This window comes from Cervus elaphus, chromosome 18, assembly GCF_910594005.1.
Source record: "Cervus elaphus chromosome 18, mCerEla1.1, whole genome shotgun sequence".
Classification (NCBI taxonomy): domain Eukaryota; kingdom Metazoa; phylum Chordata; class Mammalia; order Artiodactyla; family Cervidae; genus Cervus; species Cervus elaphus.
The window spans coordinates 55316245-55343641 of record NC_057832.1 but is presented as its reverse complement, the minus strand read 5'-3'; the positions used below and the strand labels follow the sequence as shown (position 1 = coordinate 55343641).

Sequence of the window (27397 nt, the reverse complement as noted above, 5' to 3'; positions counted from 1 at the left end):
TCTCATAGGCCGCATAACTGATCTTTCAACAGTATGTATTTGATTCTGTCACCACTTTGCTTAAAAACCTTCAGTAGCTTCCCATTGTTCCTAAAGTCAGGTTCAAAATCTATATGTGTGTGTGTGTATGTGTGTTAGTTGCTCAGTCATGTCTGACTCTTTGCAACCCTATGAACTGTAGTCCGCCAGGCTCCTCTGTCCAGGGGTATTCTCCATGTTGATCCACAAAGCTTATACCTTCCGGGCTCCCCTCTTGTACTTCTGTTTCAGCCAAGAACTTCCTCCAACACACAGAATCTCCTTCCATGGTGGACTTCAAACTCCCCCTCTCTCCCCTGACCTTTTCTTTCTCTAATCCCTCCTCAGGGAAGCCTCTCCAATGCTTCAGTCAAGGTTAGGTCAGCCTGCCACGTGCTTTTCGTGGGACCCTGTTGCTCCCCTCCTCAGTGGGTACCACAGACACACCCACATGATGACCTGTGTGAATCTGGTCAGTGCTTCTCTTTTCTGCTCAGCAGAGTAGGGCCCTTGTTCTTGCTCACCAGTTAGTCCTGGCACCCAGCACGGTTGGTGCCCAGAACACTTAAGAACTCGGTAAATATATCCCAAGTAAAGAATGGATAAAAAAAAAAAAAAGAATGGATAATGATGGCAGCCAGCAAGCCACTTGTCTGGACACTTCCTTTTCCCCTGGCCTTTTCTGCAGGTGATGGGGGACCCAGGCAGCTGCTGAAACCAGGATGACTCCTTTTTCTCTCTCCAGCCCTCCTCATCCTGTCACTCACCAGAGAGGCCTCTGCTTATGTTGAAATGGGTTTGGGTGAACTTCCCCCTCATCCTAAAATAACTGGAGCCTCGCTGGGTCCCAGTGAACCCTGGGGCCCTCTTTCAGGACAGAGTGGCTCTCTGTGGCGTTTGATTCTGAGCAGCCCAAATGCCGTGGACTAAGCCTTCAGTGGTAGCCATCCATTTGCAAGGAAAATGAGGAGGGATTCTTGGAGGCATGGGCTTCTCTGAGAGTAAGGAGCTGCATTTGGACAAGCTGCATTCCCTTTCCTAAAGATGATTGCCTTTCTGCCGGTCTTGTTTGAAAACCTGTCCTGGAGGACTTTCCAAGAAGAAATCGTCCACCTTCTAAGACTTGGTTGCTTTTTCAAAACAACCTGTTTTCCTTTCCCCCCACAGATATGCACTTGTTTGGCCACTACCCAGCACACGACGACTTCTACCTCGTGGTGTGCAGCGCCTGTAACCAGGTCGTCAAGCCGCAGGTCTTCCAGTCCCACTGCGGTAAGTGGACTCCTGCACTGGCCGACGTCCACCATTCCAGAGGAGCCCTGCCCTGTGGCCTGGCCCTGGGTCTGTCTGAGCCCATGGCCCTGGGTGAATCCCCCTGGGGTTCTGCCTCGGCTTCCAAGCCGACTGCCTTAGGGGTAGTCAGGGGTAGTCCTCCTGCCAAAATGTTCGGTGCTGTGGGGACAACGGACAGAAAACGTCCCATTGTTTAGGTAGATGGGTGGTGGTCTTTGCAGGGGACAAAGGGGAGGGACAGCAGTGGCTCCAGGAGCCACTCCTGCCGCCTCACAGCCAGATGTTTGGTTCTTCCGAGAGAGAGAGGGGCCAGGGCAGCCCACCGTGGGGGCCACTGGGGTGCCAGCCCTCAGGAAATGCAAACAAAGCCATGAGTTCAGCTTCTCCTCTTTCAAGAATGCTGCTTGTTTTTTTTAAAAAAGGAAAAAAACAGGCATGTTTGGGAACTTGCTTTCCCTCTGTCTTTACATCCTTGGTGTGAAACCCTTCAGCAGTTCCACAGCAAACGCTGGCCTCCTTCAGTGCTGGTGCCTTGGGCACACCACAGCTAACGTCCACGCGGCTGCTCCCCTAGGAGCAGATAAACAGCTACCAACCTGAGGGTAGGAAGTGACTTAACCTGAGTGGAGGTTTCCTTCTCTTCAAACGGGGTGTTGTTGGACCAGTCGATTTCCAAAGCTGTAATGTGCTCTGAGTTCCAGAACAGTAGTTCCCAATCTTTTGGTTTAAAGTCTCCTCTCTTTTGTCGAACATAAAGTCCGAATGCCCTTCTTTAGTGTTAAATTTCAAAGTGCATTAACCATTATACCTAAAAAAAGTCAAAGCAATTATAATATCGAATACACTTTCACAAATTACATATTTCTCCTTTCTTACACTCAGGATTTCTTCTTTTCCCCTAGCCCTTCAGTTACCACCATTCTGTAATAAATAGGTATAAAATAAAAGGAGATGAGCTTATCTAATCTCACCAGTAGAGGTACTTGGGACTATTGAAGTTATATATATCATAATCAGTTACCAATATGTATATATGTATATGACATTTGCATAGTGGTGTGTTTATGTATATAGCCTGCGTCTGTGTGTGTACTGTAGTTGTGTTTAGTGTTTATAATATGTAGAAAGAAGAATCCAGGCTTCTGAGACTTTCTGACCTGCATGGGCACAGAGGCTCCTAGTGAGTGCCATATAAAGAGCTCCTGGCTCTCATTGAGAGGGCAGGTCTTCTGCCCCTCCTGGCAGCCACCTCTGTGACTTGGGGCTACTTCCTAAATGTCTCAGGCTTTGGTTTCCTTGTCTCTTCCACGAGTGATGACTTCTGTGGGCGCTTCCCACTCTCACGTTTTCATTTCTGGCAGATAGAGCATAAAAGGAGCAAGTCGTGTGCTGGGCACTCACTGACCTTCTTGCTAGATGCCCTGTAGCAGATGACCCTCCCATCCGCCAGGAGGAGAGAAAAGGTCACACCTGTCCCGGGCAGATTGTCAGAGGCGCGGTGCTGACGTTACCAGCTGAGGTGACAAGCAGGGGAGTCAGCAGCAGAGCAGGTCAAGAAGATCCCACAGCTGGCCGGTCAGGGAGCAACCATGGAAGCTCTGTGGTGCCTGCTCCTGTTTGTCTCATGAAGATGCAGGAAGGGATCGTCATTCATTCATTCCTAGGATGTGCTGCTGTTCTGGGTGCTGGGGTACAGCAGTGAACGAGACGAGGAAAAATCCCATAAGCCGTCAAAACCTTCCCTGGGAACTTAATTCACTGGCAGGGTTTCTGATGGAAATAACCTAAATGGGACCCGGGACCCCCACTGTGCCCTGCAGAATTCCTCCCAAGGCAAGACCCCACATAGCCAGTGAAGGAGACCTCTAGGGCTAGGGCTTGGCTCCCTTGACACGTGCCTCCCTCTATCCTGGGCCTTTTGGTTCAAGAGCAAGTCAAGCTTAGGGACACAGCCGAGGGTTTTGTAGCCATCTGCTCTGAGCAATGGCAGTAAATTAGTTTGGGGGTTTGGGGTTATGGATCTCATCACCTGAAACCCAGTCTTCTTGGGCTTGCTGAAGCAGCTGACAATCAGTGGTAGGACACGACCACAGCTCAGCAAATGGAGGCCCTTAAGCCTCCCTCGTCTGTCAGGTACGTATCCCACAGATTCTCACCCGCATTTATCAAGGGCAGGAGAATGCAAGGCAGAGCTCAGAACCAGGGCAACACTTAAGGGGCAAGGAGGATTTCTTAGCTGCCCTAAGAGTTCCTCCTATAGTATCACAGTATTTCTTTTCTTGCTCTTTACCTCCCATGACTAGCCTTGCTGTAATCAACAAGTTAATGAGAATGGCTTTGCACAAGGTTTCAGGGACTGTACTAGATGCTTTCCTTATCTTTGAACATGTAATCCTCTCAACGCCCCCCGCTAAGTAGGTACCAATATGACTTCCAGTTTGAACTTGAGGAAGCAAAGGCTTAGGTTGCTTTGCCCAGGGTCTCCAAACTAAGCAGGTGTAGAGCCTGATTTTGAATGCAGGCAACATAGCTCCTGAGTGAGGGAAGTGCGTGTTCCCTGGCTTGCATAGCCATTGTCCCTCACTTCCTCCCTGTGTGGCTCCCAGGCCCCTCTGTCCTAGCCCAAACTCCAAGGCCTGAACCCACTTGCCTGCCAGGGAGCACATCATAATACCTGGCTTCAGATTCGATCATGTTATCTGCCGAGTTTTCTCTCAAATGGAATCTCGTCTATAGAACCCCAGGATGAATACAGATGCCCAGCAGAGCCACGGGGGTTGAAATCGGGGTGAGGGCTCAAGTGCCAATTTCCTGGCCTACTAAGCCACCAGGGTTCCTTAGAGCAGCATTTGAAGTTTGTTATAATGGAGAGAGCGTGGGCTTTGGAGGCAGACAGAGCACTTCACATGACTTCCCCATTAACTACATGACCTCAGGCTGGTGGCCTCCACCTGGTCTATAAAATGAGTGCTCTGCCTGCCGCAGGGGTTTTGGTACGAAATGACTGGTGAGAGGCGCTTTCCTGTGGTACACCCAGAGCATGGGTTCATTTCTCTTCTCCCCATGGCATCTCCGCATGGCCTCTAGCTGGACACGGCTTGTCTCTCTTCATATTCACAGAACGCCTCCCCGGCTCCTGCCTTGCACTTCAGTTACCCGTGGGCTGTCTCAGCTACACCCACCAGCTTCGAGGATCCTTTCGGGACCAGGGATGTATTAATAATACCTTTTCAGCTCTGTATTCTTAGCACCCAGAAATGAATTCATCATCACTAGCCCTGGCCCTGGGAAGCAGAGTTGAGGTGCAGTGGAAGGGACACAGCCCAGGGGCCAGGTCCCAGTTCAGCCTTACCCAGCCCTAAGACCCCAGACTCTTCACCTTTTTAAGTGACAGGGGACTGGGCTATGTGTTCTCTTGGAAACTTGCTTATTCTCAGTGCCTGGGATTTGGTGCCTGATTTTAAGGATCACAGCCTATTCAGAGAGATGGGTGCATGGCAGCCTTCAAGATTTCAGTAGCCTGTGTAAGTTAAATGGAAGAAGTGTGTGTGTATGTGTGTGTGTGTGTATTTAGGCAGTTGGTTCTGAGGACTTTGGAGGTTGATGGTAATGTGAAACAGTGAAAGCAATTATGGAAAAAATCGTGAATTTTGGAGTCAAACAGACCTGGGTTCCTAGCTGTGAGACCTCAGGCTAATTACATGACCTTTCTGGGCCTCATTTTCCTCTAAAATGAAGGCAATAGTTCCTGCCTTGCAGAGTTACTGTGAGGAACAGAGATAAAGTAGTTTCCTGGCACATAGTAAGGAAATAAAGAAAGGATAGCTATTATTGTCAATAAAATGTGGCTATTTTTTTATTACGTTGAATGTTTCTTATGAAAAATGGGAAAACCAATTCAGTCAAGTGCTTCCTGCCTTCGTTTCTCACCCTGTCTCGGGGGATGTGCGCGTGGAGGTCAGCCTGCGGACTCTGGCCTGTGATTCATCTTCGGCTTCCCACACTCTTGGAGGCAAGACTTGTTGGCCTAAAGATGATTACATTGCCAGGAGTCCTGAGGATCCCCCTTTACTAATATGGTTTATATTTGTGTCCGCTCCTTTGGAAACACCATGAAGCTCCCTGTTATCTCTCTGGGGTCCCTGCCCAGGTCGAGGCAGCCTTGGCCACCTCCCCCCCACTCCCAGGACTGGCTGCTTTCCTGTTATTCCTGACTTTGTGCCCCAAGCTTGTGTCCTAGATGTAAAAAGCAGGCATGTGCTCATTGCTCAGGAGAACCTCTGCCTGGCTGGCGGGGGCGCTCTCCAGGTCACGGGCTTGGCTGGGCCACTCCACCTGTGTGGGCCCCTTAGGACTGTTTCCTCTATATAGCAGCCCTTTAGATGCTTTTTAAACCTCTGCCCAGGAGATTACGATTTTGAGGGATTGGTTTGTTTCTAAAGTTTCTTAGGTGAGTTGATGATGTTACTTAGGCATTAAGATAGAAAAGAGGGAAACAGAAAAAGCCTCTCCTTGGGTGAACTGATCCCACTCAACCAACATCCTTACCCTTCATAGCTGTCCAGCCCAAGTTGTGACTTGATACACTAACATGATATGGGAGCCACGTGGTTGGGAATTGCCTCTCTGGGGTGAGTCTTCTTAGGTTCAACTTCCAGCTCCACTTGTTAGCTGTGTGACCTTGGGTAGGTTACTTTGCCTCTCTGTGCTTCAGTCTCCTATTCTTAAAATGGGATTGTAGTTTTTCTCCTGAGATTGTTTTGATGATTAAAGGAGCTCACTTGTGGAAAGTACTTTTAGCACAGTGGTGGAACAAAGTTTGCTTTTAAAAAAAAAGAAAAAAAAGAAAGAGTTATGCTTTCATTAACCAAGTGATAAGCTACAGAGATTTATAATGAAGTCTTGTCCAAAGGATATTCATTTATGATTACTGTGCAGTGTGAGGGTGATCTTGCTGACTTTGTCTGCATCCGTACTGTGGGTCCCAACCTCAGTGCAAAGAGAGTGCCGTTTCTTCTGAAGAGTCCTCTGTGTATGTTGTGTGTGTGTGTGTGTGTGTGTGTGTATGGGGTCCCATTTGTGTGCATAAGCCTGTATATAAGCTCAAAACTAGAAGGTTCGAGGTACCTACAATGGAAAAATATTTTTATTACATTTAGAAGTTACATATATTTAATCAATTTGAAATATTGTAAGTAAAGGGAAAGATAATAAGTGGATTCTAGCTGTGGCTTTGTAATTGGGTTGGACATTTATGAAGTTGTATGATTTGCCTAAATGAAAGGAGTATGATTTTTTCTGTCCTTATCTCCTAATATATTTACGTAATAAGGTACCATAAAGAATAGTTTCTCAACAGCAGCACAGTTAACATTTAGGGCTGGAAAATTCTGTTATGGGGGCGTCCTCTGTATTGTAGGATATTGAACAACCTCCCTAACTTTTATCCAATAGATGCGAGTAGCTGCCCCCACCCCCAGTCATAACAGTGAAAACAGTGTCCGCTAGGGGACAAAATGACCCCGAGGTGAAAGCCACTGCTGTGAATTGTAACATCTCCACCTGCCGTGTAGTGTTCTGTGCTTTTCTGCATTCAGGTTTTCCTCCCCATTCAAATACGTGTGTGTGCATGGGCACACCAAGCCCTGAAATCAGTTCTCTGGAACCACACAGTAGCGTGTGGAAAGTTTACTAGTTCAGCCTCCAATGAGCTGATCATCAGGATAATTTCCGCATCACAGTCATATTCAAAGCATAAAACAAGATAGATTGCTGAAGTCCATAAAATTGCAGTACTTCCCACCTCAAAATCAAAAAAACAGGGAAAAAGTGGCAAAAGAAATAACACATTCGTATACAAAGATCCTTCAGAATTTTTCACCCACTTTTGGTGCTCACTCTCCAAGCAGAGAACCATACAGCCCTACACCCCAACCATCAGACAGATATTCCTTGGATGTCACTGCTACTTAAATATATATTAGAACCTAAGAACCTAGATGTCATTCAAAAGACAAGATAGGATTAGTTTTTTCCCTTCTTAGAGAGGCCCTTTTAGTCCCTTTTCTGATTATATTTTTGAATGCCCTTCAAATAGCTGTTTTGCATGTTGATGGTGATGCAGTGGAATTTAATGAACTGTGAGCTAAAGCAGAGGGGCTGAGCCACAAAATAAATGAGTGGCAGCAACTGGCTCCTGGAGGCTGGCACCTCCATCCCTTGCGTGCACATGCAGACGCCGCTGCTGGGTGGGGACCAAGAGCAGCAGAGCCCAGCAGTGCCACACGTGGAAGCCTCATTAATGAGGTTTCAGGGTTTCCTGCACTTGTTCTCTTTATTTCGTCTATCTCCGGGTGACCTCTAGTTGAGGAGGAAACAAACCATTGGTGCTTTTGAGCCCTAGAGAACAGGAGTCCCTCCCAATGTCAGTGCCCCTGGGCTTCCAGGGTATCATCACTGGCTAATTATCCTGCCAGAACTTCCTTTCCGAAGGTGTAGATTGCCACAGAGCAGGACTGAAGTTTTTGGTCAATTAAGTGGGATTTGTTTGTTGAGATTAAATTTCTGTTGTTATTGTGAGTTGTTTTTTTTTTTATGAACTAGATTATTTACACTAGAGACAAATAAAATAATTAAAGGAAATTGGTCAGATTGAACATATTCTTTGTCAAGTTCAGCAGTATTAACTAATGAGACTTGGCAAGATCAAGTGAATCTGTGCAAACTTGATTTTGTTAGTGAGATTCTTTTTTTAACCTTAATTTGATGAATGTATCGCTGATCTAAAATTAACTCCTGGCTTAATGTATCTTTGGGGTTCCTTACAGTCAGAAACAATGTCTGTGGTTGTTTCTTCTTGTTTCATCTTTCCATACTCCCCGGTAAAGTGTAACCATAAGACAGATACTAAGGAAATTCCTACAGTTGATTCTAAGAAGATCCCAAAGCAAAACTAATCATGGACCAACAAATGGTGATACCTTATATCAAGAATTACAACTGAAAAAATCTACAACAAAGTAGGACCGCATTTTGCACCCCTTCAAATGTTTATATTTTTGAACTTGCTGCTGCTCAAATTAGAATTAAACGTGTATCTAGAATATAGCGAGTTGATCTGGTCCCAAACCCTAGCTTTTCTTCTTATCTGTTAATGGAAGATGAAAAGTACCAATAACAATTATTGAGCATGTATATATGCTAGGATTTTTTTTTTACTTAATCCTACTGCCACCCTAAGGTGCTCCCACTATTCCTGTCTCACACCCTAGGACAGGGAGACTCAGAGGATTTAATAAATTTCCCCAAGATCTTGCTGACGTGAGTGGCAGAACTAGGATTCCAGCCTATGCCTGACTCTTGATCACTCTACTCATTTAATGTTTTGGATCTCAAACTCCCTGCAATAGCATAACTGAACTTCCATACGGAAAGGTTGTTTTGGTCCCCTGTAGGATGCTGGAGCCTAAATGCAGGTGCTTAGGGGCACCTGAGTTCCCTATCTCTCATTTTTCTAACTTACACTTCTGATCATCTGCTTGTTGGCATAGGTGAAGAACTTGGACACAGTTTTGAGGGAAATCACAATGGAAGAATAAACTGATTACAGTCCATGTGTTGAGAGTCATGGCATTTGGATAGACCTTTAAATATCAAAAAGTAAAAAGAAACAAGCTTATTGGAGAGGTGGAATGGGTACCACCATCAGTTCTGCCTGTAGTTTCTTGTTCATCCCCAACAAATGAGCAATCCATGTGATCCCCACCCCCACCACCAAAACAGTAGATAATTTCCTCTAAATTCAATGGAATTCCCCTTTCTTGCACATTTCTGTGAATCAGGTAAATTTTGCAAGTAGACAAATAGCAGATGTAATGATTCAGCTCAAATTTAGAGATAGATTAAGAGGATCTTCATAGTTTTAGTATTATTGAATTCATTTTTACTTGAAAGAAAAAACCCCTCTTCTTATATCTCATTCAAACCTGTTTCTTGAAGGCTGAATCGGGTTACCTTCTTCAGAGTCACATAGCTTTGATTCATTCATTTATTTGAAAAATGTTTATTGAGCACCTACTATATACCAGGCATTGTTCTAGTGCTGCAGATAAATAGTGGTGAACAAGACTAGAGTGTGACTTCTGTGAAGCCTGCATTCTGATAGTTTAAATAATGTAGGTGAAAATGAGATAAAGCCATAGGAAGAGCACATCAGGTGAGGTGTTTTGAGGGCTTCAGAGAGGTGAGCGAGGGCAGTCCTGCAGAGTGCCGTAGGGCAGAGCCCAGCGTTTGGGCTTCATTCTGGGTTTGGTGAGAAGACACGGGAGGACCCTGCATGAGGGGAAGACATAGTCTGACTTCTGTTTTCAGAAGGTCACTCTGGCTGCTTGGAGTCTGGGAGACCTTGAAGGGACTGAGGCATAGCTGTGCAGGCGGATAGTGAAGGGTAAACGTGAGATCTATTTTGGAAATGTAGCTGACAGCATCTGCTGATGGGTTACACTGTAAAAGGGAAGGTCAACATTTAGAGTTAGTTAGAAGGGGAATGGCCAGTGACCTATAGGAAAAGCAACAGAAGATCACAACATGGGAGCCAAGAGCAGAAAGTGTTTGTAGAGCCAATCAAATGCCAAGTGGTTGAGCGAGAAGAGGAAAGGTCACTAGATTTCCACCAAAGGATGCTGTTGACCTCAACAATAGCCATTTCAATATCATGGGATTTCTTTTTTCCAAGTATAGGTGATTTTATTTTTATATCACTGCTAAACCTCTTTTTAAGCTAGTGACACCCCAAGTGTTTTTGCACATTTCTGCTGAGCTCAGCTACTACCCAGCTTAATTGTCAGCTGGTCCCCGTGCCCTTTGCATCCCACCAGTCACTATACCACAGTCACCTGTGAGCTCTAGGTACTCAGCTCCCGAGGGCTGAGACTGTGTCTTCTGCATCCCTGCGTCCCAGGCCGGAGACATTTCCTGACTTGGTGTACGGACAGCAAGAAGGAAGGACTCCTCTAATCCCAACTCAAGTGCTCTTGGCTCTCCCCACTTCACCAGCATTAGCATGTATGACAGCTACTGCAAATGCTTGTTTACTTATCCACCCCCACTGCACACACAGGCACAGGCCCAGACTAGGAGTTTTGAGGAGCCCTTTCAAAGTGCTCACCATTGTGTTCCCGAAGTTAACACGATGAATGCTGGATCTACAGTTGGTACTCAAAACACTTTTTAAACAATGCATTTTGGAAGGAAGGCGGGCAAAAGCCTGGAAGGAAAACTTACTTCCAAGTTGGGAATAAGCCAAATTCCACAGGTAAGCGAACACATGCTTTTAGAAGATGTTGCTCCTTGAAAGAGAAGGACTGTCTCTGTTCGGATGCAGCTGATGCAGGGGAACCGTCCTGCCTCACTTTGCACTGGAGAGGCTGCTGCTTTGATCCCTGACCACAGCTGAGTTCTGGAAGGCTGTCACTGTAACATGACCCCAGGCTTCTGACTCATCTCTGGCTTGTCCTCTTGTATGGGCTGCTCATTCCATTCCTCAGAGCTGTATCAACTGAGGAAAATTAGGGGAACAGCCATCGCTTTATTTAAATGCAAGCGAAGAATGTTGCCAGTGCTGATTCCAAAGGTCACTTTGGAGTTGCCCCCATCTGGGGCAGTGAGCAGAGCAGCAGTGTTTCCTCCCTGGGGTAGTCCATCCGTTCGCTGAGAGCTGGGGCTTGGGTGCACACACACGCCTGGGAAAGACTGTGTGCCAGATTCCTCTTTGGAGGTTCTCATCGCCTGTTAGCCCGTCAGAGCACCCAGAGGTCTCGCAGTAAAAACAAAAAATGCATCCCTTTTGCTTTTGAGTCACATCGCTCTTAATTTATCTGAATTTACCGCCATGTACTGAGTGACAATAATAATAACAATAATGAACATTTTTGTTAGTAATGTGGTCCCAGATACAAGCCTAATCCATGGCCCAAGCAGAAAAACAAACATCTTTTCCAATCCTGGAGGAGAAATTGGCTGTGGAAATTCTCCCATCCTGAAACTGTGTCTACTGTACTTTATGAGTGGAAGGGTTTTCAAAGGTGGTTTTGACTCTCCTTTATTTTCACCTCTCTCCCTGATGCTAGAACCCAGTTCCCATCCAACCTGTCATTCCACCATCAGTTTACCTTTTGGAGGGGCATCAGGAGTATTTGCTCAAGGAGCTGATTCTGAGTGCTTTGCCTGGGGTCACTGTGAGGTCCCTCCCAAAGTGTCACATATAGGAGTGTATGGGCTTGCCTTGGGGATGCTGGGGCTGAGTGGGGGGTGTCTCTAAAGAAGGTTCCAAACTCTGTTGTCTCTGAAGTCAAAGTGCTTCTTCCTATGTCTTGTGTATATTTACCATGGCAGGTTTTCTTCTCTTCTGGAAAAGGTGCTATTAAGTTGATGTGGCCTCTTACAATCGATGGCACCCTGGAATCAAGGAAATACTGTAGTGAAGAGTCTGCCCAGGACTGCTCTTTCTTGGGGCTGGGCACTTCTGGAAAACAAGTGCACTTTGGGGAATGCTGCATAGAGGCACATGGGAAATAAATACGTCCGAGAGAAAATGTAAATTGAAGGGAGTAAATGATGAAAGATTAAGTAAACAGTTCACTGTGATGAATCTTACTTCACATGGAATGAATAATCGTGTTTGGTCTTGTTTTCCCCCCAGAGAAAGTAACTCTAGTCTTTATTTTAGAAAACTGGAACTACTGATTTCTGTCTAAGGTTTGCTTCCTAACTAACCCTGTTATTTGTTTATTAGCATCATAGATGCTTTGCTTTTCTCTCACAGGAATTATTTCTTCAAAGTCCTGAGGCCTCTTTCTAGGATGAATGTGGCTTCCCTTGTGTGGTGGCTGTGATTTTCTGCTTGCCTCACTAGGTGGCTGTCCCCACCCCATATGTCGTTCTCTTAAACGTGCCTGACTCCCCCAGGAGCCCTGCTGCGCCATCCCCAGTAGAGTGCTTTGACACTAGCCCTGACTGACCCCCTAACTCAAGGACCCGCCTGTCAACTCTGAGGCATCTTCTGATGGTGGCACTCTCTCCGGGTGCTTGTGAAACAAGTTACTGGTGCATTAAAAGAGGCAAGACCTGGACAGCAGCTTGGAAAATCCTTATGCCACTTTTTCAGCTTCCCCTGTCATACTCTTACCACTATGACACTCACCCTAGGTTTGGGGAGCCTCCGCCCCGACAGTGAGCCTTTGCCTCAGGTCCTCTGTAAAGTGGGGCGGTGTTGATGATGTTTGAGAGGGGCTGGGAGACCAGTGAGGAGGCCGAGGACAGGAGGGGGAGTTCCCCTGAGAGCTGCCCCCACTCTGACTGGTCATATTTGTGAGCCAGGAACCCACTGAGCTATTTTGATCACCACAGGTGCCCCTAGCAGAGGCTAAAGAGCTGTGGTCCTCTCTTTTATTTTCCTATTATTCCAACCCCCCGACCCACCGGCCCACAGAACTTGCAGACCTGTGGTCAGTGTGACTTGACCAGTATCACCCCATCCCACATTCTGTTCTTTTTAGGTTGTTTGGTGTTTTTCTTTCTAATATTTCTTTCATCATTCAGCCAGTGCTGGAATTGGGTTGAACTGGCCGCACAGTCCAGAGGAAGTGGTTGTTTTGGGATTGGTTTCAGTGGACTTCTCAGGGGGACCACACTCTATCCCAGGGATGTGCCCCTAGACCTATCTGTTTTGTGTGTGTCTCCTATGCAGCATTCCCCAATCATTTCTCAGAAGGTCCACTGTTCGCTAGGAATTTGCTCAGTTCCAGGACTCTCTTAATTGTAAGATGCCACATCAATTGAACAGCACCTTTCCCCAGGTGACTGGAGCCCTTCTAGGACAGTCTTTGCATCCAGCCAGTAGTTGTTAACTGGGCTAGTTTCCTGGGCTAGCCCCAGGAGATGGGCATGGTATGGTGGAACAGGGCACAGTCTGGGGAATGAGCCAACAGCAGCTTCTGGGGCTGTATGACTAGGTCATAATTAACCCAGGCACATCCCTTCTTTTCTTCCTGGAGTCAGGTACTTCACGTTCCCTTTGGTTTAGAATTTAGTTCAAAGTACAAAATAATGAAGCTGTAATGGCTTGGGGAGTTTCCTGTTTCTGGTGATACCCCTGACAAATGTCATATAAATAAACCTGGTCCCAGATCAACTAGGCCACATGTAGAAAAAAAATCACACCATTGCCAAGTAGTAATTGAGGAGTGTGGTTTTAGGTTCTGAATGTAAAGTTTGGTGAGGGGGCCTTACTATTTTTATTTTTGATTTCTAGTTTAATTTGTGATAACCAGGGAAAGTTATGTTATCCTTATAAGGGTAAGGCAGGGTAAGGCATAAGGTTTAACATATATTAAACTTATTTTTAAAAGTAAGTTTTATAACTTAGGATACCTCCTCTGTGATTACACTGGCATTTTTTTTTAATGTCATACGTGATTGGAAAATTTGTATAACCTCACTTTTATGTTCAGGGTTCCATATATTCATTGTTTATTTTGTTCTTCAAATCTTGTATATCCTCTGCATTTTTGTCTGCTTGGTCTGTAATTTCTGAGAAGGGAGTTTTAAGTCTCTTATGCTTATATGTCAGTCTCTCCTGAAACTCTAACACTTTTTGCTGTACAGTTTTGAGGCTGTGCTATTGGATGTTGTTGTTTAATCGCTAAGTCATGTCTGACTCTTTGCAATCCCATGGACTTCAGCACACTAGGCTTTCCTCTTTTTCACCATCTCCCGGAGCTTGCTCAGGCTCATGTCCATTGAATCAGTGATGCCATCCAACCATCTCATCCTCTGTCACCCTCTTTTTCCTGCCCTCAATCTTTCCCAGCATCAAGGTCTTTTCCAACGGATCGGCTCCCTGCCTCAGGTGGCCAAAGTATTGGAGCTTCAGTTTCAGCATCTGTCCTTCCAGTGAACATTCAGGGTTGATTTCTTTTAGGATTGACTGGTTTGATCTCTTTGCTGTCCAAGGATACATATAAGTTTATGACTCAAGTCATTTTAGTGATGGATTATTCATCCCTATCAATGCTTTTGTCTTAGGTCCTATTTTTATCTGATTAACATTGCTACCTAATTTTCTTTTGGTCAGTATGCATTTGCCTTATCTCTTTCCAGTCTTTTATTTTCAACTTTTCATTTTGTTTTAGGTGTCTGTCTTGTAAGCAGTATATAGGTGGCTTTTTAAAAAATCCAATCTGATAGTGTCTTTTCATAGATGAGTTTTATCCATTTACATTTATTGTGAGTACTTTATATATTTGGACTTATCTCTGTCTTTCAATTTGTGTTCTGTGTACCTTGCATTTTATTTGCTTTTGTTCTCCTTTCTTGCCTTCCATTATATTAGAGAAGTTTTCTTAATGTTCAACATTTTCCCCTCTGCTAGTTTGGTCACAATAGATTTTCCTTTATCTCTTAGTCTATTTAAATCTATTTAGTGACTACCATTAAGTATTTAACATGCATACCAAATGATAACTTTTTTCTCATACAGTTGTTCAGGATCTGTGTCTTCTCAAACAACACAGATTTTTACATACTTAAAGTCAACTGGTAATTACAACAAAGAATTGAAATCCTGGCTCAAAACACTGCCACGTGTTCTCAGCCTCCTGACTCACAAGAGGATTAGAGGCATCCTGACTGATTAATAAAGCATGAATTTTTGCTAATTCACTCTGTTTTATACCCTGGGGTGTTTTGGGTCATCTATCTAGTTCAGAGTGATACATTCATTCCCAGCTCATAAAAATCTCTCAAGTTCCTGAAAATGTTCTGAAGTAGGATTAGACCAAAGAGAGCTCAGAATCCTACAGCCCAGTGTTAGTACCTGTTCCCATAAATCCCATTTGTCACATGTAATGATTTCCAGTGTGAAAATCAAGGGGTTCCTCCCTGTTAACACCTGCTTACTTATCCCCTGATGCCCCAAATTTAATGTGCATGTGAGCCCCCTGAGGGTTTCTTGCTACCATGCAGATTCTAATTTGTGTTTCTAACATGCTCCCAGGTGATGCTGATGCTTTTGGTCCATGGACCATACTTTGAGGAGCGAGTGCTTGGAGAATGAAATGTAGTTAGTGAAAGGGGCTTCGGCTCCAGGTCTGTGTTCCTTGATACTTCACAGAACAGCAGATTTCAGAAGCATTTTCTGTGAAGTGGTAGTATTCAGGATCATTTTAACCATAAAGATCGCCGTAAGGCCTTGCAGAGCCCCGCCTGCCCCTGCTCTGGCCCAGAGTTCATTCAGGCCCATGTAAAGTCCCTCTTAACGCCATCCCTCTGCAGGTCAGCACAGCACGTGCTCTCAGGCTTGTCATTCTGTCATTTAGGTGTGACTCTCTGAGTCAGTGCCCTGAGGAAGAGCCTGCCTGGGGCCAGGGGCAGGCTTCCTGGTAATTTATGTCTAAGACAAGCTTTTAATAGAGGTACACTTTTAAACAGTAACCAGGAAAAAGATTCTCTCTTTTTAACGGGTATCCATTTATAGGACTCAGCTGTTGAAGCTCAAGGGTAGCATTAGGCTTAAGTTTAATCTTCTGTATACCGTAATTTACAGCGCTGAGTAAAGCATTGTACGTACAACTATTTCAGTCATTTGCTGTGATAAATAGCTATTGCTCTTGGCGGAACAGAAACGCCATCTCTGTTTTCCACTTATAAATATTGAATGGTCTCAGGCAGGCTTTTGCTATAAGTTTTTAAAGGGGAAATCCCCACTGATCACATCTCCTCAGTGGCTCCAAAAGCCATTTCCCTGCTGTGTGCCCTAGTCAGTGCTCGATTTGGACCACAGTTCTGCGGCACACGTGTGTTCCTGGTGAATGTTACAAGGGGCACGCCCAGCAGCTCCAGGCCCCAGTCCTGCTGAAGGCTGCAGTTTTGCACGGAATGCCTCGAGCTGTTAGGTAGAAGATTTAGCTAGTGGCAGGAAGCCACCAACAGGGATCAGGGAGATATATTAGAGGCGATAATCTGACGCAGGAAAAATAGAAGGGGTGTGATTCTGTTGGATTCCTGATGGTGAGAAAATGGTGTCAGCTAGGGAAATTGAAACTAATAGGAGACCGGGGAATGCCCAGGTTATAAATCTCTAGGGATAAACTCTTTAGGAGCACAGACACACATATGCCTTCCTCCAGACCTCCCTTAGTTCTGATGCTGTGTTCCCTGCCAGCTGGGAGGATGCAGAATGTATATTCAAATACGATGCTCAGGTCCACTGACTCGCTTGACCCAGAAATTCAAGTCCAAGTCAGCTGGTTACCCTAGACTTAGGCTCCCAGAAATCCCCCCAGTTTCTTTCCCGTGGACAAACTTTCTGCATTGGAGGAACTGAAATCTTTAGATTGGCATCCTTTGGTGTGTCTCATGTGTGTGAGTCTCCACTGGGTCCTTATAAGTACTCCAAGTATTGCACTGGATGATGAGATAAGGACTCAAGGGCGAACGTGAGCAGAGATGGTGAACGAGTGAAATGGTGTGCTCTTGCCTGCTTCTGAATCCTGTGACGGAGACTGTCTTCTGCAGTCACATTCCCAAATGCCACTTCTCAGCAGTATCTCTAGAAGGTGATTCCTTTGAAAACAGAGATGAGAGGCTTCTGTTCTCACTACCGCCTTTTAAGGGTGATCATGTATCTTTAGAAACAGCTACAGCATCTTGCCATTTATGAAGCAGCCTCTCCTAGCGTGTTCATTTTGATTTGAGTAACAGTTCAGTAAGGTGGACTGGTGGGGGCTGGCTTCCCAGGTTTGGAAGCTCAAAGAAGTTTAGCCACTTCCCTAACATCACATATCTCACCTCAATGCATTTGTCATGAACAGAGACCCCAGTGAGAAAAATACACAGAGGCCACCAAATAGTTTGTCCACAATTGGAGACAAATTCACCTTTTTTGAACCTGACAGTCTTTGTATTTCTAATTCCCGGCTCCAGGCAATGAACACATCTTCTGACTCTCTTATATCTCTTTCACTTGAGATCTGAGCTTCCTCTAATAACTATTTGAAAAACAATCTTAACAGTGTTGACTCCAAAGAAATGTTATTCAGCCTACCTATAGGTTATGATATGCCTTTTCATTTCTTGGCCTGAAGATTCCTTCAGAACAAAGTCACGGTCATTTCAGCAGACGTTGAAGGCAGTTAGTTGGTTGTGATCTGCATGCGAATAAATCCACTCAGCATTCTGATTAGTTATAACGGGTGATGAGAGAATTGTACAGACCAAAAACTCCACATAAGTGTTTCATGCATGTAAACCTACTAATGAAAATGGGTTTTGGCAAAAATCTGAGCATTGATGTTCCTGCCACTGGACCTCAGAATTGCTTGTTAGTATTCTGGGACCTGGAGTGCAGACACAGATACAGTACAACTTGGTCTTAAGGGCATCTCTCATCTCCTGGCCTTCGATAACTTTGTTAAACAGGAAGATGAGAGGAAGCAGTCTGGAGAGAGGATGATACGTAAGTGGCTTAAGAGACCTGGCAGTTTAGGACTCCTTGGCAACCTTGCTGTGACCTCCCACCTCTCCTTGCCCATCTGTGAAATGGGCATGGTGACTATGCACCAGGATTATTATTCAAGATGATAATCTTGAAACATCTTGGCATGTGACTCATGCTATAAATACACCTCGCTGCCATGTGGAAAATAGGAGTTTTTAGCTGAAATGTATAATGAGGTGAGGCAGAGGGCATCAGTCACTGGCAGCAGGAGGATTGCCAGAGGTGGGAGGTGTGCGGGAATGAGGCAGATGCTTACCTAAAGAAGGAGAACAGAGAGAAGCATGAAGCATCTGGGGCAATGTGGTGGAATGTTCAAAACAAACACAAAATAGATGTTTGGACGTCTGGCCTGGATTTTGAAAGCAGTCAGGGGGTTGGAGATGAGCCTCTATCTTTTCACATTGCAGGCTCTGTGTTCCTGCCTCTGGCACACGCTGCACTCCAGAGGCCTTATCTAACCAGTCCCCATGTGGGGCTCAGCTGCTGAATTTGAAGGCTGGTTGTGTTGGAGATGCAGGGAGGGGTTAGAAACAGCCAGACCCTGCAGCCAAGCTGTATGGCCATGACTGTGGCTCTGCCACTGACCAGCTAGGTGACCTTCAGCTGACGCCTCTGTCTCATCGTGTCTTAGTTTTCCCATCTACAGAATGCAAGTAATATTAGTACCTGTCTCAAAGATTGTCAGGAGGACTGTCAGGGCGCCTAACATCTGTAAACGTAAGCATAGTGAGGCACTTCTCCAGCCTTGCGAATTCTAGCACATGGCAGAGAAGAAACACAAACTAGATGGGTTAAGGAGTGTTCACCTCCAGAGAACTGAGTGTGTCAACCATGAATTATGTGGTCATTCTCAGAGAGGAAGCATCTGCTGGAACAGAGGAAGAAGTGTCACAGCCAGAACGATGTCCCACCTTGGTTGGACCACCAGCTATATGCCGAGTGGATGGTGGAGGACTTGTTTTGCTCAGGTCTTGAAACCCCAGTGCATCTCTTCCCTGCTCTCAGGGAAGTTGGACTCTTGGTAGGGGTGGGAGTAGGAGGGGTCTGTATCCACAAAAGCAAATTCCAGTGGCCACTATCCCAGAAATTTTTATCTCCTTATCTTACACGTGTCAGTCTTTCCCAGTCATTTGTTGATACTGTATCTCTGCTCTGGAATCCTGCAAAATCATTCCCCTGTTATCTGTCTGCCTCAACATGGGGAAAAAAACCCTCTCATCTGGAACTCTTGTCTAATGTCTGCCATCCTGCCTCACAGCAACGTGTGGGCAGATCTGCTCTATGCCACACACATCTTCAGAATGACTAGATTTCAGGTGTTCAGAGCCAGTGTCTTTAAACCCACTGGTGAAAGGAGACAGCAATCATCTGCCGGCTGGTGTTTGCCAAGATGTGGCCTCATAACAGGTTGAAGTGATGGCTGCTGGCATGAAACCTGGTTCCCCCTGGGCGTACACCCAGCCTGAACAGCTCCTTTAAAACCAGAAGCAATTTTTCATCTTTTGATTCTCTTCCAGCACTGTCCCTGTCACAGGTAGATAAATGAGGTGGCATATGGGTGTCCAAACGCAGGATCATCTAATCCCAGCAGTTTCCTGCAGAGCCAGCACTCCGTGAGCGTGGAGAACGCAGTGGGGTGGTCCCCAGCTTCCGGGTTGTGACCATAAGCACGTTGCTTTTCCCCTGCATGTGCCGTTTATATGCGTGAAATGCTTTCTCAGAATCTCTCAGCCTCCAGTGTGCCATCGATAGATGCGTTCCTCATTTCAGAATTCTGAAATAAATCACACATTTGTAAGCTCAACATCTCATGTCTGTAGTTCCACTGAATGCCACTAATCAAATCAGTGCCTTGGCAGAAGCCAACAGGCACCCCTGAATTAGAACTAAGGGTTGGACTTGATGTTCTAAAAAGCCTTGATTAGAGAAAGCCAATGGGAATGGAGGATGTGTTTGGGTTCACCTTGAGATGCATGCTCTGTATGTGACTTGAAAGATACCCACACAGTTTTCTACACAGCCCACATGGACTTTAGATTTTCTCAATTGCATAAAAATAAAGTCACTAGGTTATTCCCAAGAATACAGTAGGTAGAAAAGGTCTCCTGATGCCTCTGGGTTGCCTCATGGGTGAGCTGTGACACCCAGTAGATGAAGGCTGGGCCAGTGTGGTGAGTGAACTTGGCTGACCAGGGAAGGCCTTGTACTTGCACCAAGGGGCTGACTGTGTTGCTGGTCCTGCCAGACAGCTTTGATTTCTTCTGTGGCCACACTCTTCATCCCTACAGGAGCCAGAGTATCTGAGCCCAGGCTTGGCTGGATTAACTCAAGTTCATCCCTAACCACAGGGAGGATATCTGTCCCAATCATGTTTCACTGAATCCTTGAGCATAACTGAAGCAGCCTAAGACAGGAGCAGATGTGGAGCATCTTCTCAAAGCTGGATCTGCTCACTGTGGAGCAGATTCTCACACAGGCCACTGGAGCTGGTGACCAGAAGAAGTTTATGGCCAGCTCCTCAGTATCCATGGTTCTGAAGGGGAAACTAGCATGAACTGTAACATTTAAAATTTCTTCCACAGAAAAAATCAAAGCTGTTTGGCAGACCAGAGACACAGTCAGCCCCTTGGTACAAGCACAAGGCCTGCCCTGGACCAGCCATTTGAGTTTTAGCCAGTGGTTCATACTAGCTGTCTTCTAGAACCCCGTGGGGCTTAGACTACAGCACACTGTGATTGTCGTGGGGTTAAAAGATGGGTCTGGGTTCCTGTTCCTGCCTCTTCAGCGTCTGTTCTGCATCTACAGACTGTGTGTTTGCTGCATCTACTTGATAAGGTTGGGGAGGAACAAATGAATTAACAAATGTTGGCAGTACAATAGACACAGTTCTAAGGCTGAGTAAGGCATCTTACTTACACTTACAGAAAAGGGGAAGGAAGTGTGATTTCATGGAAGGTGATAGAATAGAATAGCTTTCTCATTAAAAGACAGGCACGAAAAAAAAAAAAAAAGACAGGCACGAAACTAAGTGAATCTTTAAGGTAATTCTGCATTTCATTCATGGTGAAATCACATAATCTTTTTTTTAAGCTAAAAAAGGCTGAGCCAGCTGTACATGATATATTAAACCCACACATTTACTTACTTTAGAAAAGTTCCTATTTTGAGATGATCATTCCTGGGGGGAAAAAAAAAAAACCAATTTTGGTGTGCCTCCTGTCCATTGAAAAGGCTCTTTACATGTGAAGAGTGGTTTCCATTCCTTGAATCAGTATCTCTGAATTCTGCTCTCTTCTCAAGCTATGTCACAAAGCCAGGGAAGGGAGGACTGCAAAATCCTTGAGGAAGGAGTGCCTTCTAATTCCTCTTTGTTGCCTCAGAGTATCTGGCAAATAGTAGGCACTCAATCAGTGTCTTATGAATGAATGAATGATTGAAATATTTAATCCTTTAAATCATTGATATTCAGCCTTTAGCCATCAGAATTGTTCACTCGGGGGGTGAGAGGGGGTTGTTAAAATAGAGGTGCCTGGGCTCCACCCCCAGAGCTTTTTGACTCAGTGGATCTGGGGTGGGGCCCAAGATCTTGTATTTCCACCAAGCCTGCAGGTGATGCTAATGCTGTTGCCCAAGGGGCTATACTTTGAGAACCACTGCTTTGAGGGCCATTCTACTTTTCTGGTGGTGCTAGTAGTAAAGAACCCACCTGCCAATGAAGAGACATAAGAGACATGGGTTTGATCCCTGGGTTGGGAAGATCCCATGGAGGAGGGCACAGCAACCCAATTCAGTATTCTTGCCTGGAGAATCCCATGGACAGAGGAGCCTGGCAGGCTACAGTCCATGGGGTCACAAAGAGTCGGACACAACTGAAGTGATTTAGCATGCATGCACCACTTTTCCAAGTCTTCCAAAAGATTGATATTTATAACTGTTTGACCTTGCCCTGTAGAACTGAGATATAAAATTGATAGGATTTGATCAGATAGAAGAGCTGCCTGAATTTTTTTTAAATCAAAAACTACTTTCTGTCCCTTGTACAATTATGAGAGAAGCAAGAATTGAATTGCTTCCTCCTTCATGGCTGTAACAGAACACAGCCAGCCAGGGTGGGGGTAGAGAGGCGCACCTTGCAACATTTAAGCCACATTGCGTCTCCATCCCGTTCTGGAATCCACACTCGGTGTCAGATGCGCTTAACTGTGGAGTTGAGATGAGATGTGACCTTTTGCGGAAGCTGCAGCTGAGCAGAAAGGGTACAGGAGAGGTGCATATGATACATAAGGGAACACGTTATTTTGCAGTCTTTTCCTGCTGCCTGTCAGCCTGAGTGAAGTCATTAAGCCCCACTGGGTTCAGAAACAAGGAGTTTCATGGCCTGAGGAAGTCTGCTCTCTGCAGAGAGTCATTCTTCTAGTTCCAGATGTCACTTTGGATGGCAGGCCAGGAGCTAGAATTCCAAACCCAGGCTTGAGGGGGCTCCTCCCTTGCATCCCCCTTTTGTGGGGAAAGAGCTTTTGAGACCGTGAGGACACACAGTAAAGGCCAGGGATGGGCCAGTAGAGGTACCAGAGGGATACCAGACCCCCTGAATTCAAAAAACATCAAGATGGAACCTGAGAGGGCAATTGAAGGAAGAGAGAGGACCAAGGCCTCCCTTGAGCTTGAGGTAGTGAGAGCGTTTAGTGGCCTATTGCTACGTAACAAATGACCCCAACATTTAGCATCTTAAAACTACCAGTATTTATGGTCAAGATGTGGAAGTGGCTTAATTGGGTGGTTCTGGCTCAGAGTCTCTCTTGAGGTTGCCACCAAGCTGTCGTTCAGAACTGCTGTCATCTGAAGGCTTGGTGGTGTGAGCAGACCCACTTCCCAGGTGGCTCAGTCACCCGGCTGTTGGCCGGAGGCCTTGGTCCCTCGCTCACAGTACCTTAGGCCTCCCCCTCGGGCTGCTGACAGTGCAGAGGCTCACTGTCCTCAGAACCAGCAACAACCTTCCTGAGGACAAGGAAGGGGAGTCAAAATGCCATTGATGAGCTCATCACAGAAGTGACTCACTGTCAGTCACTCCTGTTTGATTCCATCCTTTAGGAGCGAGTCACGACGCCCAGCCCACGTGTGAAGGGAGGGTAGTGAGCCTCCACCTCCTGAAGGAGCGCCACCACAAAGAGAAAGACCCATTCATCCTCCTCTTGCTGGGCTCAGGAGAACACCAGGGCGATTGCTAAAGGGCCTTTGCTGAAAGGAGGTGGGAGCTTTTCAAAGGACCCCAGAGCTGGCTCTGGGGGTTTTGTCTGACTGAGTTGAGGACAGGTGGTGGGGGAGGGGAAGAGGCGTTCGAAACTCTCTGTGGGCTTTGACCCCACTGTCCTGTAGGCGCCATGCGGGCCCTTTCTTTCTCGCTTAGAAAGGAATGAAGCCACCTCTGAGTCCCAAGGCTCAGGCTTGGTTCCAGAGAAGAGGCAGGAGGGGCTGGCTGCTTAGAACCAACTCTGTACTGATGAGAGAACGATACGTGGCACGCTGTGTCTCCTTCTAGATTGTCTCCAGCCAGGTCCCCGGAAGGGGAAGAACAGGGGTCTCAGGCTGCAGTGGTGTTCTGGAATAAAGAGCAGCTTCTGAGCTGTACCTCTCAGGAATGATATTTGGGGGGCAGAGGGTGTTATGTAGCAGGAGGGGGGAAACCTTGTTCCTTTTTATTGAAGTGATCCCACTCAGGATAATGGCTCAGTAACCACCAGGCATGACAGCAGACAGCCCTTTGTGGCTATGGCTCCTGGGTACCACACAGATAACCTCCCACGGGGGTGAGGACAGATGCTCATGTGGCCACCCCAGCTCCGTAAGTGGATTCCGCTTAGCTGTCTGCTCTTGAGGATGCCGAACCGTTGGTGGTCATATTGTACTATGTCTCTTCTTATCTTCCCCATCATCCCCAGGGAATAAGCTAATCAAACTTGCTGATGATTTTACACTGAGAAGGAGATAGCTAATAACTTGGATGACAAGTATTAGAATACAATGTGATGTGGATAAATTGGGTCCATGTATTAAGGGCTATAAAATGAGATTCCATCAAGGCATGAATAATGGTGCCTGTGGAAAGAATTAATCAAATACCCCATTAAAAGGTATAGGAATTCTGGTCAGATAGCCCCTGTTTAATTACACTCCTGCCCCCCGCCCCTACTTCATTCCCCTGAAGCTGCTTTCTACTAGGAGATATATGGAAAAGAGTTGAAAGGAAAGAATAGAAAAATGGGGACATACATTTTGATAGAACGAGATCACAAAGACAGATTTAAAGTAACCAGTGTTTAATTTAGGGGGAAAAAAGGCAATTGGCATGAATAATCATTTACAAATGTAATTTCCAAAGGAGCCCTGTTGATACCATTCAGCAAATGCCAACAAAGCATTTACTTTCTAAAGGGAGAAAGCAAGACAAGAGAAATGAAGGCATCTTCAGGAATGGACCAGAGGACATCCAAGCCATAGAGAAGAAGCAGGTGTGAAATGAATGATACAGAAGATAGACTCAACTTCTGAAAGATCTCAGAGAACTGGCATTGTCTGGAGAAGGCTTCCTGGAAGAGGAGATTCCTGCCGAGCCCCAAAGTGTGGACAAGCTTCCATGTACTGCAAATTCGTGAGCACATTCTGGTGACAGGGTTTAGGGAGAAAATGGGCTGGAGCAGAACAGGGGGCACCCATGGGATTCCTCTCTCCATGTCCACCACCACCACCACCCTGGTCCAAGCTATCATCACCTCTCGCCTGGACAACTGCAAAAGCCCGCCAGCTGTTTTTCCCTGCTTCCACTCTTGTTCCTCTGCAATTCATTCTGCACACAGAAATGAGAACCAGAAAAGTTAATCATATCATTTTCCTACCTTCTGTCTCCCCATTGCACTGAAGCTAAAAGTAAAAATCATTATCATGGCTACAAAGTCTTGTGTGGTCTGAACTACATCCCGTGCCGGGCTCCCTTTCAGTCTCTCTGTGCCAGTCCAACTGGCCTTCAAAATCTCAGCACGCTGGGTATTCCTGCCAGGGGGCCCTTGCCCATGCTTTTCCTTCTCTGTGTATGATTTTCTTTCATCCCCTCTTCCTGAAACTGACTCATCCTTCAGAATGCATTTTAATGATTACCTCCTCTTAGAAGACTTCCTGATTGTTGTAACTTGGTCCACTCTCCCTCATACCTTAAAAACAAATGTTTGTGGTGTGAACTTACAATTCATGTCTCCCCTGCTAAGCCATAATGGGCTTCCCAATCCACCTGCCAATGCAGGAGACGCAGGTACGATCCCTGGATCGAGAAGATCCCATGGAGAAGGAAATGGCAATCCACTCCAGTATTCTTGCCTGGGAAATCCCATGGACAGGGTAGCTTGGCAGGCTGCAGTAAAAGAGTCGGACACGACTTAGCAACTAAATAATAACAGCTGGGCCACAAGCTTTGTGAGAGTAGGAACCCAGACTTTGCATTCCCCAGAGCCTATCACAGTTTTAATAACTAGGCATTGAATAGGTATCATGACATGTCATTAGGAATAATGAGACTAGTTTAGAAATTCTACTTGACCAGTCAGTATGTAAGAGAGTACCATTGTGAATTACTGGCAAGAAAAACCTGAATTCATGTCCAGACTCTGCCACCTGCTGGCTATGCTGGTATGAATAAATCCCAGATCCTTGGAGAGCCTGTTTCTTCCTCTAAAGTGGAGGTACTAACAGGCACCTCACATGGTTGTAGCAAGAAATTAATAAAATAATATAAAAACATTTTCAACTGTAAAACCAGGCATAAAGATGCCCTATCATTTTGCTCATGCCTGGTATCTTGGGTCATTAAACATCTGTAAGATGGATGGATGGATGGATGGGTGAACAGATTATCAGTTATAGAACCAGCACAGGAGCCAAGAAGAGAACCTGGCATAAGGACAGCATGCTGGAAGCCAGAAGAGGAGAGAGAATTTTTCAAAAAGTAGGAGGAGTCTTTTGATAGCCCAGAATATCACATACCGTAGATCAGGCAAGAAGAAGGGGCGGTGGGGGGGGGGGGCGGGAAATCATTTACTTTGAGTAGAAGGAAGTCAGTGATGACCTGAGGGTGTGTCTTCCTCACCTCTTTCTTATTGTTGGTGCTTTCAGTGACATGCCTTATTTATAAATCACTCTACTGATTTTTAATCTTTTGGGGGGAAATCAAATTGATTCGCATATGCAGCAGAGCTGGCCAGATTACCCCAGCTGCTGCCAGCAGGTGCTGACAAGTGAAGAAGTGAACGTCAGAGGATAAGAAAATACACTAAACACTTACTTTAATAAGGCCTAGAAAACATTAGTATTTAATAAATTGCCATGGATAACCTGGTTTCCGTTTCAAGGGTTGTTTCACTTTTCACTCCCTGCCTTCCAGTCAGAATAGGGCTGTATGTGTAGGCAGGGACCAGTGGTGTGAGCTCTGACGGCAATTGCTCATTCCTGTGTGCATTTTTCTGTCCCTGTGATCACACTTCACTTCCTACCACAACCATCCATGCAGAGTAAGTCACTCTAACACACACACACACACACACACACACACACACACACACACACACACACGCTAGCTGAGTTCCTGTCCTTTTGATTGGCTGCTTCCCTGCTTCCCTGTGATCACACTTCACTTCCTACCACAACCATCCATGCAGAGTAAGTCACTCTAACACACACACACACACACACACACACACACACACACACACACACACACACACACACACACACACACACACACACACGCTAGCTGAGTTCCTGTCCTTTTGATTGGCTGCTTCTGCATTGTGGTAGGCCTTGGGCTCACCTTCCCCAGCCAGTCTGTTTGTCCAGAAATAAAGGATAAGATTGCCAGTGCTTCAGACAGAAGAGTGTGATGGCTCACAGCCCAGCTGTTTCATCTAGGGCCCACTGTCTCCTAGCTTAGATATCAAGTGTAGAAGATGGCTTTAATCATGCTTCCTCAGAGAGGTGGTGTGAAGATTAAATGCCATAATGCATGTAACATGCTTAGGTTGAGCCCAGCCCAGCTTTAGAAGTGAGTTAATAGAAACCCAGAAGTCATGATAGATTTAACCCCTTTTCCAAGATCTCCTCTATCTTTGAGCATCACTGTTGAGCCCCAGGGCCTAGCTGCCCTTGAGGAATTTCCCATGGTGGGTATTTCCTCCAGCGAATAGCTGTTAGAGGCTGGAATTGGAAATCCTGAGGAGTGCATGAAGGGATTTTGGGGTGGGGGCTGGGGTGGGAATGGGGCAGGGCCAAGAAAAGGGTTCAGGAAAGAACTCTGTGGAGTTCCTAGTGATACAGAGATGAGGCCTGGAAGAGAAGCAGAAGGCAGCCAGGAAGGCAAGCAGTCAGACCGGAAACATCTGAGTAACACTGTCACAGAGCCCAAGCAGGAAGGCTATCCAAGGAGTTTCAAACATTCTAGAAAGGTAAACTAGACAATAACTAAGCAAAAAAAGTTTTTGAATCATATTT

At 45.8% G+C, this 27397-nt stretch overlaps 1 protein-coding gene across 5 annotated transcripts in view; it reads left to right on the top strand.

Moving 5' to 3' along the window:
* The window catches only part of ATXN7L1 (ataxin 7 like 1), a 252909-nt gene that overhangs the window by 95977 nt on the left and 129535 nt on the right, over positions 1-27397 (top strand). For 4 of the 5 annotated variants that reach the window (XM_043873156.1, XM_043873157.1, XM_043873159.1 and 1 more), the window contains one exon: positions 1186-1290. In XM_043873156.1, the coding sequence (XP_043729091.1) occupies positions 1186-1290 (105 nt within the window). Of the gene's footprint in view, positions 1-1185; positions 1291-24298; positions 24817-27397 lie in introns of those variants that run through there. The other variant, XM_043873164.1, reaches the window with a different exon arrangement.